This window comes from Nyctereutes procyonoides, unplaced genomic scaffold (genome assembly GCF_905146905.1).
Source record: "Nyctereutes procyonoides isolate TBG_1078 unplaced genomic scaffold, NYPRO_anot_genome, whole genome shotgun sequence".
Lineage (NCBI taxonomy): Eukaryota > Metazoa > Chordata > Mammalia > Carnivora > Canidae > Nyctereutes > Nyctereutes procyonoides.
The window spans coordinates 2,990,365-3,005,005 of NW_026575148.1; the positions used below are offsets into that span (position 1 = coordinate 2,990,365).

The window sequence follows — 14,641 nt, forward strand, 5'->3', positions numbered from 1 at the left end:
GAACTTGACTTATCCTTCTATTTGCTCATCATGTAAAATCATCCTGTGAAATTACTGAAATAATTTCCCACTTCCTTAAGACATCAGGTCTTGCTACTTTGAGAAAGACTGAAGAATTTAGTCATATGTTTACTCTATTTTCCTAGTTTTTATTGTTCTATCTTCATTTCCTTTTTCTATTTTGACTTGCTTTCATTTTAGAAATAGTATATATAATGGTATAAAACATAATCAGACACTGAAGAGAAATATAAAATGAAAAATGCATGTTTCTCCCTGTTTCACACACTCTCCACCCTCTGCTTTACCCTCAGCCCTATTCCCGAGGGTAAACACTGCTAATGGTTTCCTGTGTATCTTTCCAGAAATATTCCACAAGTATACAAATGTTTATAAATATATAAAGAGTACATATGTGTATGTTCTTATGTGTAGGTATAGTGTGTGTATATATCTTATATATACTTGTATGTACTTATATATAGTACATACAAGTTTATATATATACATTTATCAAGTACAGATATACTTTTTTTTCCCACTCTATAATATGGTTATTCCATAGTTTATTTTTCTAGTCTCTTTTTTTTCTAGTCTCTTATTAATGAAATGCTAGTTACTTCCAGTTATTTTTGCTCTTATAAACAATGTTTCCCTGAACATCCTTGCATCCTGAATATTTATTTACTTATGGAATATTCTTAGAATAAATCTCTAGAATTTATGCCTTTACTATTAACATTTATATGAAATACACGATGAGTTGGACTTCTAGAGCATGAGTTAATCCACGAAGGAAATAAATCACAAGCAAATTATTTGAGGTATAGTATATAATGTAGGTAAACAGAAACTTAATTTTTTGTGTAATCATTTGGCCCAATTTTATGATCATTTCCTGTCACCAAATCATATAGCAATCTGCTTCAATTATGAACAATATCCAAACCTTAGCTTGCTCTTGCAGTTTGTTGATTGCATGCTGAGGGAAACAGTATAATATTTTATTTTGAAACTAAAGCTTCCTTGAAGAACATATTTTTTAAATGGTAGAATAAAGTTAGAAATCATTCTATAATTATACTTGACCATTTACATCTTGTGTCTTAGTTTTTTGGTAAAAATCAGACTATGAATAAGCAAATACACATTTTATTCCTTAGTAAAAAGGCTACTTAGTGCCAGGGATTAGCAACAAGAAGAGAAATGCTACAACTAGCCATGTTTTTCCTTTGTCACTGATTTAATTGGGCAGGCAGTGGGGGAAAAGGGAGGGAAGGTGACATCAAAGATATTAAGGACAACAGACTGGTAATTACCTAGATAAAAATGACATACCCAGGAAATACTGAATTATCCAGTCCTCAGAAAGCCTTGTAATTTATCTCATGCAAAAGTTGCTAAGAAAGAGAGGGGATAACTGGAGCAAGGACATGTGGTAACATTTCTTAGACTTCTCTGAAATGAGTGACTAAGAATGGATGATAATGACAGAATTAATAGCATCCATGATCTCTGACTAAACTTGATACTGTAAATCAGTCCAAGGTTCGTGGTGATACAATTAATAACCAAGTATTGAATAATAGACTAGATACAAATCTTATCCCACACAGCTTAAAAATGTATGTTCTAAAGGACTAGTATCCAGAAATGTATAGGGTTCAAGCAACCTATTTTGGGGGGGGGGGGTTGCAACCTATTTTTAATTAACAAAAAAACAAAAGCATTTCACTTTTATATTTTACAAATATACATTGTATTAGTATTTATTATATATTATATGAGTAAACTAATGAATTTGTGTTAATGGAACATATGAAAGCATAATTAAAACCTATGAGAATTTATTTTTTATTAATAATAAATTTATTTTTTATTGGTGTTCAATTTGCCAATATACAGAATAACACCCAGTGCTCATCCCATCAAGCGCCCCCCTCAGTGCCCACCACACAGTCACCCCCACCCCCCGCCCTCCTCCCCTTCCACCAGCCCTAGTTCATTTCCCAGAGTTCGGAGTCTCTCATGTTCTGTCTCCCTTCCTGATATTTCCCACTTATTTTTTCTCCTTTCCCCTTTATTCCCTTTCACTATTATTTATATTCCCCAAATGAATGAGACCATATAATGTTTGTCCTTCTCCGATTACTCAGCCATTAGTAACGACAAATACCCACCATTTGCTTCAACGTGGATGGAACTGGAGGGTATTATGCTGAGTGAAATAAGTCAAAAAAATGAGATAATTAATTTAAAAGGCTGTCTTCATTTTTCCTATGTGGACATTGGAAAATAGTAGCCACTGTTACTATTGAAAATGTTACTGTAAAAATAAATAGACATGTATATATAAGAATGTAAGTAGGGACGCCTGGGTGGCTCAGTCGGTTAAGCATCTGCCTTTGGCTCAGGTCATGACGCCAGGGTCCTGGGATGGAGCCCTGCTCCCTCAGCAGGGAGCATGCTTCTCCCTCTGCTTCCCTCCAGCCCCCTGCTCCCTGAAATAAATAAATAAAATTTTAAAAAGAAAAAAAAAATAACGCAAGTAAATATGTTTACAAAAACACAATCGTTTAGTTTATTCCTATCTGTATTTGTCCTAATTTGTATCTGGGTATTTTGGTTGATTTGCATCTTAATTAGAATCAGTTTAAATTCTAACAGCTTCAATTACTAGTTTTGAGAAATAAACTTCTTCCATCCTCAGCTTCTTCCTGTGTGTAAAGAAAAAAAAATTATGATAAAAGTTAGGAGAACAGTTGTCTCAAATAAATGAAATATAGTTTATTATGGGGTCTACATTTATCACCCAATGAGTAAATAAATATTGGTTCCATTCTTCCTCTCATACACTGTTGCATTTAACATTTTAAAATTTGCACCAATTAACTTTGACCCTCTTCACTAGGAGTGCAATCAAATCAATTAAAATTGTTGAGCCTCCTAAAAATCTTTTCTGGCAAGATAGCATATAACTGAGTAAACTCTAACTGAACCAAATTATGAAATTGTTAAATTCCACAAAAATTGTTAACTCAGATTGTATAAATCTTCATTTGTTTGGCATTATCTCAATAAATACTATATGCAAAGCATTTTACTGAGTACTATGAGGTCTACAAAAATCTACCACAGGTCACAGTCATGTTTGAGCATTTATATTCTGATGAAACCTTTATAAATTCTCTTTTAGTGATAGCAAAAAACGGAGAAAAAGAGAAAGGGTAATCTCCATACTTTTATCAAAAAAAAGGCATCTTCACTGTAATACAAAGTGTGTGCTGGGGGAAATAAAAGAGGAAGAAAAGCTCTCGTGCGAATAATATTCTCAATATTTGTGTGAGTCTGTATGGAAATAAATTGTAATCAGTCCCCAGTTTTATAACCAACCAAAATATGAAAAAACTATACTTTTCTCTGATTGCATCTGTTTCCTCATCTCTGAATGAGAAGGTATGTGTGGTCAGATGGTCAGTAAACTCTGCATTACTTCTAAAAATCATAGGTGCTGCACCCGTGCAATTAGTGTTTCTATTTGAGGAATTGTAATTTCTACAATGATTCCCTCACAAACTATGAGTCAGGAAATTGTTAATAACTAATAGTTTAACCTGTCCCCTTGATTGAGAGTTTATCTTTTGAGTGTGTGTACCTCTACAAGTTCTCCTTTTCTATATTTCTATAGATTGTATTTATGACAGGAAATTTTCACAAATATCATTAAGTAGTTTTCTTTAAGTTTGTTAAAATGGGGGACACGGGGGGTGGCTCTGTTGGTTAGGTGTCCAACTCTTGGTTTCAGCTCAGGTCATGATCTCTGGGTCCTGGCATGGAGCCCCACAGTCTGGGGCTCTGCGCTCAGCAGGGAGTATGCTTGAGATTTTTTCTCTCCCTCTGCCCCTGCCCCTCTCTGTACTCACATGCATGCACTCTCCCTTTCTCTCTCAACTAAATAAATTTTTAAAAAAATTTTTAAAAATAAAATAAATTTGTTAAAATGGACTTTTAATTAAGTTCTCCCAAGTTACAGTTGCTTAGATAATCTCAAAATGCCAGTAATTGTGTTAAGTGTACAAATTCAAACACATCATCCTTCACTGGTGAGCATTAATAGAAATAAGGTGGTAATTCAAATGCTGCATTGTTTACAAGTGACATTAAAAAGGCGTCTGGTAACATAACTGATTTTAAGGCAAAGCATTTATTCAGTTGTCTCTTTTGAAGTGTCTAGTTTGGTTATTAAAGCTGAAAATAGTTTTGACTTTTAGGGCTTGCCTTCAACCTTCATTACATTAATGCTAGGAACATGTATGCTGTGTGTTTGAAGTATAGTCAAGTCAGGTTGGATTAATGTAGTTGGGAGATTATACACATATATATATTACACATATTACTATATAATATATTACACCTATTACTATATATATATATATATATATATATATATATATATATTAGAGAGAGGGAAAGAAGGGTGCAGTGGGGAGGGACAGAGGAAACCTTAAGCAGGCTCATGCCCAGCACAGAGCCCAACACAGGGCTTGATCCCACAACCCCGAAATCAGGACCTAAGCTGAAATCAAGAGTCAGATGCTTGTTTAACTGACTGAATCACTCAGGCAACCACAGGATAATATTTTGGCTAAAAATGTGACATGACTACATAAGTGATGTTGTCTTGGTATGGCCCATAAGATGATTCTGACAAAATTTTTAAAGCTTAGAGATAGAAATGTAAATAGAGACCTAACTATTAACATTTTCAGTTCACAGTCAGTCATTAGCAGGAAAAAAAATTCATATGGGCAGGGAATAGTAAGCCATGCTCAGTCCACTTGAATCATGTTTGGTCAAGAGTGACACCCTCTAACTTGTATTGAGTTCTCAAAATTTCATTATCTCCAATACTGGATAATCACACAGACACCAAGACACACAGATCACATAGGCTATGTGCCTGTCAACATAAAATTATTATGCAAACATAATGGTCTTTAAATACTCTTAGATTACAAAAAAGGAACCATGATTACAAGGAAAAGAAATAGTGCTCCATTGTTTTCTCTGTTTAGAGAATGGTAGTAACTAAGGGTTTTAATTCCACTGCTTTTGAATAATAATATATTCCTCAGTCAATTTCTTTTTTTTAACAACAAAGAAAATCTAAATTGAGCTAATTTAAGCAAACATTTAAATCATAAAATGAATAATAAGCATACAAGAGAACTTACTGAACCCAAGAACCATAAGAACTTTTTCTGTTCTTCTCTAAAAACTCACTTTCTCTCCACTGTGCTTTTGCCCATCCCACCACTAAAGTTCATATGTCCTCTTTTTTCAGTTGACCAGTTTAGACTGTCACAGAATTTTAAGGAATTCATGATTGGCCCAGGATGGGATAAACTTTTACCCCAGATCAAATCAACTATGGATGAGGAGCAGAGTCATGACCCCACTCTGCATATGTTGGGGTGGGATGAGATAGGGTTCCGAGAAGGACAACTCATGACCTGGACATATCCCAAAAGGTACCTACCATACTACATTAAATATATTAAAATTCAAGTAAAACTTGAAGTCAGCTAGTCAAAAGGAATCTTACATTTGGGCCATATGGTATTTCAAAAATAATTAAACATTCTTTAATTACATAGTATTCTGATTCCATAGCAAAAAGAAAAAAAAATACAATGGGAAATATTGTCCTTAGACTACACCTCAGTGGTTGGATTCTTTTGGGAAGAAAAGGGATTTTTTTTTTTTAAGTCAACAAGAGCTTGTGACTATAGAAGCTTGTTTTGCTTAAATGACCGTTCATCAATACTGTGCCATGAGCCCTTTGGAGCAGAAAACCGTGCGTGTACAAATCTAACAAACAGTTGTACTTATCTCAGTCTTATCTGATTCTCTGGTAAAGGCCAGTTGCTGAAAGGTTGGGTGATTCTAATGTCCATCTTCATAAAAGCAGACATTTTAGAAATATCCCAATCTCTATCATGATGAATCAACTTAGCAGTCATTTACTATGCCCTCCTTTCTGATTCTTCCACCAGCTACACCCCTGAGTTACCGTCTTACATGGATACACACAAACATCTATTTAAAATAAATAATTACAGGCTTCCTGCATGGGGCCTGCTTCTCCCTCTGCCTGTGTCTGCCTCTCTCTCTCTCTCTCTCTCTCTCTCTCTCATGAATGAATACATGAAACCTTCAAAAAATAAATAAATAAAATAAAATAAATAAAATAATTAGTCCTTTTATTTTGGAGATGGGTTAATCATGCTTCCTTTGCCTGAATTTTCATTCAGGCAGTTTGATCTCAATGTCAGACACTTGATACGATCCCACTTAGTTGGGTGTGTGTCCCTGTAGTAATTATGGAAAGAAGGGGGAAAACCCTATTGGACTGGATGATTTGAAAAAGAAGTTAGAACAAATTTACATAAGCAACAACTCAAAACATGCTTCATAATTACAGATATACAGATGTACATAAAGATATGGAGTGCTGACAGGAAACAAAATTCAGAGACAGAAATATCTAAGTAACCAAACATTTTTATTTTTTCCTGGTTTAGCCCAATAAATATTAATCCCTCAAGGCTGATATGGTCCAGATAGAGGCTTACTCGGAAGCCTCCGTAAACAGTGCCTAAAAGCCTTCCTGTGAACATTAGGCATGCTTATTTACCACACAGAAAGAGTTTCCATTGTATCACAGCTTACTTTTGGTCTTAAACTATTTATCTTTTGTTTTTTACACTGTCTAACATCCCAATAGGAGATTTAAGGGAGGTGGCAACATTTTTCCAAAGGTGACTATGTGCTCAGCACTTTATACATAATATTGCATTTAATCTTTATAGTAACCTCATTGTATACCTGAGGAAACTAAAGCTATGGGATTGTTGCTACTTGCTACTGATTATCCCTCTGATATACATATAATTACATGTATATGTATGTATGCAGATATATGTAATTTATCTCTACTCACACTTTTTCCACTGTGTGACCCTGAGAAGGGATTTATCTAGTGAAGACATATCATTGTGTGAAATACATATGACATTTAGTGTTGTTTCTGTACTAAATGATAATTAAACGTAAGTGCTCTAATGGCAAAAGAACAGAAGAAGGCAAAATATAGAAGTTCCAGATTTGGCTTAGGTGTAGGAGCTAAGTGTGGTATTTGGAACCAATAAGAACATTTCATTGTCCTTCCCTGTTTATCTAATGTGTCCCCTTAGTCCCTTGACTCTCTAAATACTTATCTTTTTTATATTTTTATCTTAATAAGAAATAATCAATTATAACATATAAATATAAAATAGATATTTTCCTTAATGGCCTCTTTCCCATTTGTTTGGAAACTAACATGCAAAAAAGTAAATAAAGACTTCCCCCCCTCTTTCCCTGCTATATCCCCTGTACTTGGACTGGTCCCTGAAATTTAAGTCAGGTAAATGAATGAAAAAAAGAATATATAAACTGAAAAATAAAAACAGGTGCAAAACCTTCCTCACTGCAGTACTTTTTTCTCTGTGGAGTCATTTTCTGTTTACTCATCTATGTCTCCTGCTGAGAACTGACTTGGGGCTATCTTCACAATTATATGCTCATTCCCTGGAAAAGAGTCTAGCCCTGTCATACGATAAGGCCCTAAGAAAAATTGTCAGGAGCGCCTGGCTGACTCAGTCACTTAGTGTCCGACTCTTGATTTTGGCTCAGGTCATGATCTCAGAGTCGTGAGATCCAGCCTGATGTAGGGCTCTATTGCTCATTGGGGAGTCAGCTTGAGATTATCTCCCTCTCCCTGTGCCCTTCCCTCCATGTGTTCCTGCACACTTCCTAAAATATATAAATAAAATCCTTTTTAAGATTGTCAAAAAGTCTGGAACAAAGGGCTATATTCACTTCATTATTCTGAAGTTGTTCACATGGGAAGTAGGTTTGTATGTTTCTTCAAAGACACATTGCATAGAACAATCACAGATGATTATAGCTGAGAATAAATCAAAGCAAACTAAGGAATATAAAAAGTACAATAAATATTTTTCAGTGTTTCAAGATTTGCAGGTATCCTGAATTTCTTGGGTGGATGAGGGAATGAAAATGTGAACTAATGAAAAAAATCAAACCAAAAATAATTATTAAGTAATGCTAGCTAGCCCTTTGTTAGTCAATAACTCTTTGTCCAAGCCAGGTGAGTTTGTGTCCTGTGCCATTAGATCAGAACTTGTTCATTTTATGTTCTGTTTCCTTCCTTAGTCTGTGAATTTCTGGTATGTGCTGGTGATGAATGATGAACATACAGAGCGGCGATATCTGCTGTTTTTCCTTCTGAGTTGGGGCCTTCCAGCTTTTGTGGTGATTCTCCTCATAGTGATTTTGAGAGGAATCTATCATCTGAGCATGCCACAGATCTATGGACTCATTCACGGTGACCTGTAAGTACATCCAGGCAGAACTCATTGCCTTCTTAGCCTCTGTGTACCCAGACAGCGTTATTGGTAGATGGTGAAGCAGTTGACTGAGCAGTAGGACTGAACAAGTAATACCAGGAAGACCTTTGCTTTCCTACTAGACTGACTGACTCTCTCCTTCCTCTAATTATCCCTTTAAGGAAGAAACTATTGCCTTTCTAGTTACTTTGATAGATGCAATTTTCTCAGGTGAGTTGATGTATTAGACAGTTCACAATAATTTGTCCCGTAGCATAACTCAGTTTACTAGATTGAGACAAGAATACTCAGTAAAATCAGGCAACTATGGAAGTTTTGATGAAGAGTAGAATCTGAAAAAAATACAGAGTATGTTATCTAAGGAGTCTGATATTTTGGAGGAGGTTGGGACAGGGTGGATGGCAGTCACTGTCATCCATAATATCCTTAAATACTGAAAGACTGCATCAGAGTGAATGGAGAGTGTCTGCAAAAGTCCACGGGAAGGAGACAAGGTCAACTGGGACCTTCTTATATGTTCTTACTAAAGTACACTAATAGTCTTAAAATGTAATAAATCTCTATACACATACATGCCTTAATCCTGAATCTGGTATCTTTTTTTTTTTTTTACGATGTCATTTATTTATTTGAGGGAAGGAAAGAGGGAGAATCTGAAGTAGACTCTACACTGAGCACAGAGCTCAACGTGGGGCTCAGTCCCACAACCTCACGATCATGTCTTGAGTCAAAACCAGGAGTTGGACGCCTAACCAACTGAGCCACACAAGCACCCGCTGAATCTGATATCGGAATTCCTTATTGATTCTATATACAGGAAAGAAACACACACACACACACACACTTTTTAAGTAATAAAGTTTAATCAGGTTCTTTTGTGTAATGAAAAAGTAACATTTCTAAGTAAGAAAGAATAACTTATTCACAGTCTTATGAAGACAATTTTACCTAATTATCTCACAGGTTATTATGAAGACAAAAACTGATTAATAGGTGTAAAAAGTCTTTGAAAGTAAAAGTACTATATAAGCAGAAGCCATTTCAATACCATTATTGCCGCTGATCAGTTATAATTGTCCATTATTATGTAATAAATAATTGTTATTGATGTATGCAAATGTATTGCACTGACAGGCAGTCACACACACATATCCCACACTATGTTCAACCAAGGAAACTAGCTAAGTAACACACACACACACACACACACACTGAGGTGCCATATATAGTAATTTTCTATTGAGATTCAGTAAGATTCCCTCATACTGATTACTTTATAGCATTATAATGTGTTTTGTGCATACAAAATTCTAAAAACCTAATCTTCTTAGAAGGGAATTATTATGTCTTTTTAATATTATGTTATGACATTTTGTTAGCCCTGGCATTAATTTAAGTCTTGGGCAGCCAGGACTAATTTCAGAAAGTTCAACATCATTCTCTGTCAGATACAAAGGAACCATGAGACAAACACTGGTGGCCAGCTGCCCATCCCTTTCATGAGCTTCCTGGCAAGACAGAACTTATCTGGCAGCAGTTTTAGCATTACATGTGTACCCACCCAGCCTTGATAAATGGGACCTGATGAAAGTGATATTAATTAAAAAAGAATTCTTTGGGTGCTTCTAAAGGGATTTTTAAAGAGAGAAATAAACTATTATACAAGAATGTCCAAATCGACTGACTGTTAAGATATTTGCCTTCTGAGGCTTTTGCAAAATATTTTTTATTATCAGCTCAATTATAGTAAGTGAAATGCAAAATACATTAACCTCTACCTGGTTTTAATATGATAGGGATTATTACACCAAAAGTGACTGGGTTTTTTAAGTATTGTAGGTTACTTATGTCCTCCATTCACATAGAATTCCTAAATCATCCCTATGTAAATTTATTATAGTTTAAAATTTTTTTAATTCTGTATTTTTATTTTCACTTTAATCTCAATATAAGGATACAAATTACTATATTATTTATGTAAAATCTTGTGTGTCTATATCATCATTTAAAAAAATACCTTTTCTCTCACAGTAATGATAGGATTTGTGGTCGGGTGAAATAGCAGCTCATTTGTTGTGTAGTGGTTACTTCATAGTAATAAAATATTTCTTTTTATTAAGATTTTTCTCTAAGTAGATCTCTAATGCATCAGTATTTACAGATTGCTTTTTTAAAAATGTTTTTGTCAAATTTTGGAACCAAGATTATGATAATTTCATGAATTCAGGTAGGAAGTGATCTCTCTTCCCCTATTAGCTGGAAAGGATTTCAAGTTTGGTGTTATTTCTTCCTTTATATATACATTTTTTTTTAAGTAAGCTCTATGCCCAACATGGGGCTTGAACTCATGACCCCAAGATTCAGAGTTGCATGGTTGGGCACCTGGGTGGCTCAGTCAGTTAAATATCCAACTCCACCAAGCCAGGCTCCCATGTAGCTTGCATGTGCACTCTCTCTTTCTCTCTAAAATAAATAAATAAATCTTAAAAAAAAAAAAAAAAAAAAAAAACGATCCTGGGGTACTTGGGTGGCTCAGTCAGTTTAGCGTCCCTTTGGCTCAGGTCATGATCATAGCATCCTGGGATGGAGCCCCACATTGGGCTCTCTGTGCAGTGGGGAACCTGCTTCTCCCTCTCCCTCTTCCTGCCTCTCCCCCTGCTTGTGTGCACTTGCTCACTCTCGCTCACTCTCTCTCTCTGTCAAATAAATAAATAAAATCCTTAAAAAAAAAAGGATATATATTCCTTTGGATATATACTCAGAGGTGAGATTGCTGGATCCTATGATAGTTCTATTTTTAATTTTCTGAGGAACCCGCATACCGTTGTCTATAGTGGCTGCACCAGTTTTCATTCCCATCAACATTCTGTGATCTTTATTATTTCCTTTCTTCTGCTAATGGTGTGCTCAGTTTGTTCTTTTTCTTGAGTTCTTGAGGTGTTGTTAATTTGTTAGGTTGTTAGGTTGTTAATTTGACATCTTTCTTTTTTCTAACATAGGTATTTATCACTATAAATGTCGTCCTAGAACTGTTTTGTCTGCAATCCATGTTTTGGTACATTGTGTCTCTGTTTTTGTTTGTTTCAGGATATTTTTTATTTCCCTTTTGATTTCTTCTTTTACCTATTAGTTGTTCAGGAGTATATTATTTAATTTCCACATATTTGTGAATTTTCCAGTTTTCTTCCTGTTACTGATTTTGAGTTTCATACCACTGGTATGAAAAGATATTTGGTATGATTTCAGTCTTCTTAAATGTGCTAAGACTTGTTTTGTAGCCTAATATATGATCTATCCTGGAGACTGTTCTGCATGCCCATTTGAAGAATGTATATTCAGCTACTTTTGGATTGAATGTTCTGTATGTATCTGTAGGTCCATTTATTCTAACTATAGTTCAAGTCTAACATTTCCTCATCAATTTTCTTACTGGATGATAAATCCATTGTTGAAAATAGAAATTGAAGTTTGCTACTATTATGGTACTATTGTTTATTTCTCCCTTTACATCTGTTAGTATTCCCTTAATATATTTGGGTGCTCTGACATTGAGTACAGATGTATTTATGATTGCTATATACCCACTTGATGAATTGACCCTTTATCATTATTATATCATGGCTTTCTTTATCACTTGTTACACCTTTCAACTTGAAGTTTGTTTTGTCTGATATAAGTATAGCTCCCAGCTTACTTTTGGTTTCCACCAGATGGGATGTCTTTAATGTTTTTTTTACTTTGAGCCTATTTATGTCCCTGAAGCTGAAGTGACTCTCTTGTAGGCAGCATGTAATTAGATCTTGTTTGTTTGTTTTATCCCATCAGCCACTTTGCCTTTTAGTTGGAGAACTGAGTTCATTTATATTTAGAGTGTATATTGATATGTAAAAACTTACTAATGCCATATTATTATTTTATGTTTTGTAGTTCCATATTCCTGTCTTCTTTCCTTGCTGTCTTCTTTTATTAATTGATGGTTTTCCTTAGTGGTATGTTTTGATCCCCTTCTTTTTTATCTTTTGTGTGTCTACTATAGGTTTTTGTTTTGTGGTTACCATGAGACTTGCATAAAACATTGTTCAGATATAACTATTTTATGCTAACAATCTAACTTCAATCACATAAACTCTACCCTTTCATTTTACCCCTCCTTTTACAACTTACCTCTTTCTACATTGTGTATTCTTTTAAAAATTGATGAGGCTGAACTGAACTTATTTTCAGTCCTTTTTTCTTCAACCTTTATACTAGAGTTATGTGATTGACATACCATGGCAATACAGTGCTGAGAATTCTGAATTTGACTATATGGTTACCTTTCTCTGTATATTTTCATATGTGTTCAGGCTACCAAAAGCATCCTTTCATTTCAGCCTGAAGAACTCCTCTCTTTTTTCATAAGGAAGGTCTAGTGATAATGAAGTCCTTCAGCTTTTATTTGTGTGGGGAAATCTTTTTTCTTTTTCATTTCTGAAGAATAATTTTGCCCAACTAGGGTATTGTTGATTAGCACTTTTTCCCCCCCAGCACTTTGAACATATCATTCCACTCTGTCCTGGCCTACAAGGTTTAAGCTGAGAAATTCACTGATAGCATTAGGGGGCTTCCTTTGTAAGTTATAAGCTTCTTTTCTTTCTCTGCTTTTTAGATCCTCCTTGTCTTTGATTTTTCAATTTTATTATAATGTGTTTTAGAAAAGTTGAGTTCATTTAGGGACTTATATATGCAGAAGTCCAATAAACATCTTTACCAGAATGACACACAGCTATTTTATATTTAGCCTGTTTAAAATTGATCCTCTAAATGTGTGCTTTGACCTATATTTCCTAAGAAAGGTCCACCATCCACCCGTGTACCCAAGCTGTGAACTTAAGAGTTTTTCTGCTTCTTTTTTCTTACACTTCACATGCTATTAATCACAAGCTATTTTTTTTAAAAGATTTTATTTATCTATTCATGAGAGACATGGAGAGAGAGAGGCAGAGACATAGGCAGGGGGAGAAGCAGGCTTCATGCAGGAAGCCCGATGTGAGACTCGATCCTGGGACTCCGGGATCACACCCTGAGCCAAAGGCAGACACTCAACCACTGAGCCACCGAGGCGTCCCAATCACAAGTTATTTTCTAGCCTAACTTCTAATTCACTTTCTCATTTTCATCTTCATCTCTTATTTCATCATTGTCTCTTCCCCATTCATTTCTGTCATCTTTGGTCTGTTGGGTTGCCTCATAACTTGTGTTCCTATCTCTAATTTCTTCCTTTTTTTAATTCATCCACTAAATTCTGGAATATGGAAATGATCATATCACTCTGATACTTAAAACCAAGTTACTTTTCATTATCTTCAAGATCATGGATTGTTAGGTCACCCATAGTTGACACGAACCTGTTAAACTAGCTTCTTTTAGCATCCCTCACACCCATCCTCCCCAGCTACCCTTTGTAATGAAATCATTTGATATCTTCCATGGTCTCTTGTGCCTGATACCTTTGAATATATCTTTCATGTCTCAAATGGTTTCCTTTCCCTTTTTCTGCCTATAACATACCTATTTTTTCCTTTAAATATCAACTCTGTGGAGTATCTAGTTTCAGATTAAATACTACCGCATAGAAGCCTCATTAGACTTAGAGCCTTTCATAAATCCTATGATGGTACAAGTCATATTATATTGTGAACATATATTTGAAGATTATATCAGGTATATTAATTGAAATTCAGACTAGAGACCAGTGATTAGTAACTGGTAACATATGGTAAAAGTTACTAAATTTTCAAAAGATGTAGAGCTTATTTACTCTTTAATGTAAATATCTGAACTGAAAATAGGAAAGCCTTAACAACCCAAGGACGTATATAGAAATGAGGGATTAGAGGTAACTTTCATGCTTTCTCTATGCTGTAACATGCGTATATTAAAATTTTACATGATGATATGATTATCAAAATGTATCTAGGGAAGCCTGGGCGGCTCAGTGATTGAGCGTCTGCCTTTGGCTCAGGTCATGATCCAGCAGACGTGGGATCGAGTCCCACATCAGGCTCTCCAGGGGGAACCTATGTCTGCCTCTGCCTCTCTCTGCCGTGTCTCCCATGAATAAATAAAAAAATAAAATTTTTGGGCAGCCCGGGTGACTCAGCAGTTTAGCGCCGCCTTCGGCCCGGGCG

General features: G+C 35.1%; 1 protein-coding gene across 1 annotated transcript in view; it reads left to right on the forward strand.

Moving 5' to 3' along the window:
- The window catches only part of ADGRV1 (adhesion G protein-coupled receptor V1), a 522,964-nt gene that overhangs the window by 340,354 nt on the left and 167,969 nt on the right, over nt 1-14,641 (forward strand). Inside the window, exon 85 of the mRNA XM_055312783.1 lies at nt 8,278-8,456. Coding sequence (XP_055168758.1) covers nt 8,278-8,456 — 179 coding nt within the window. The remainder of the gene's footprint in view (nt 1-8,277; nt 8,457-14,641) is intronic.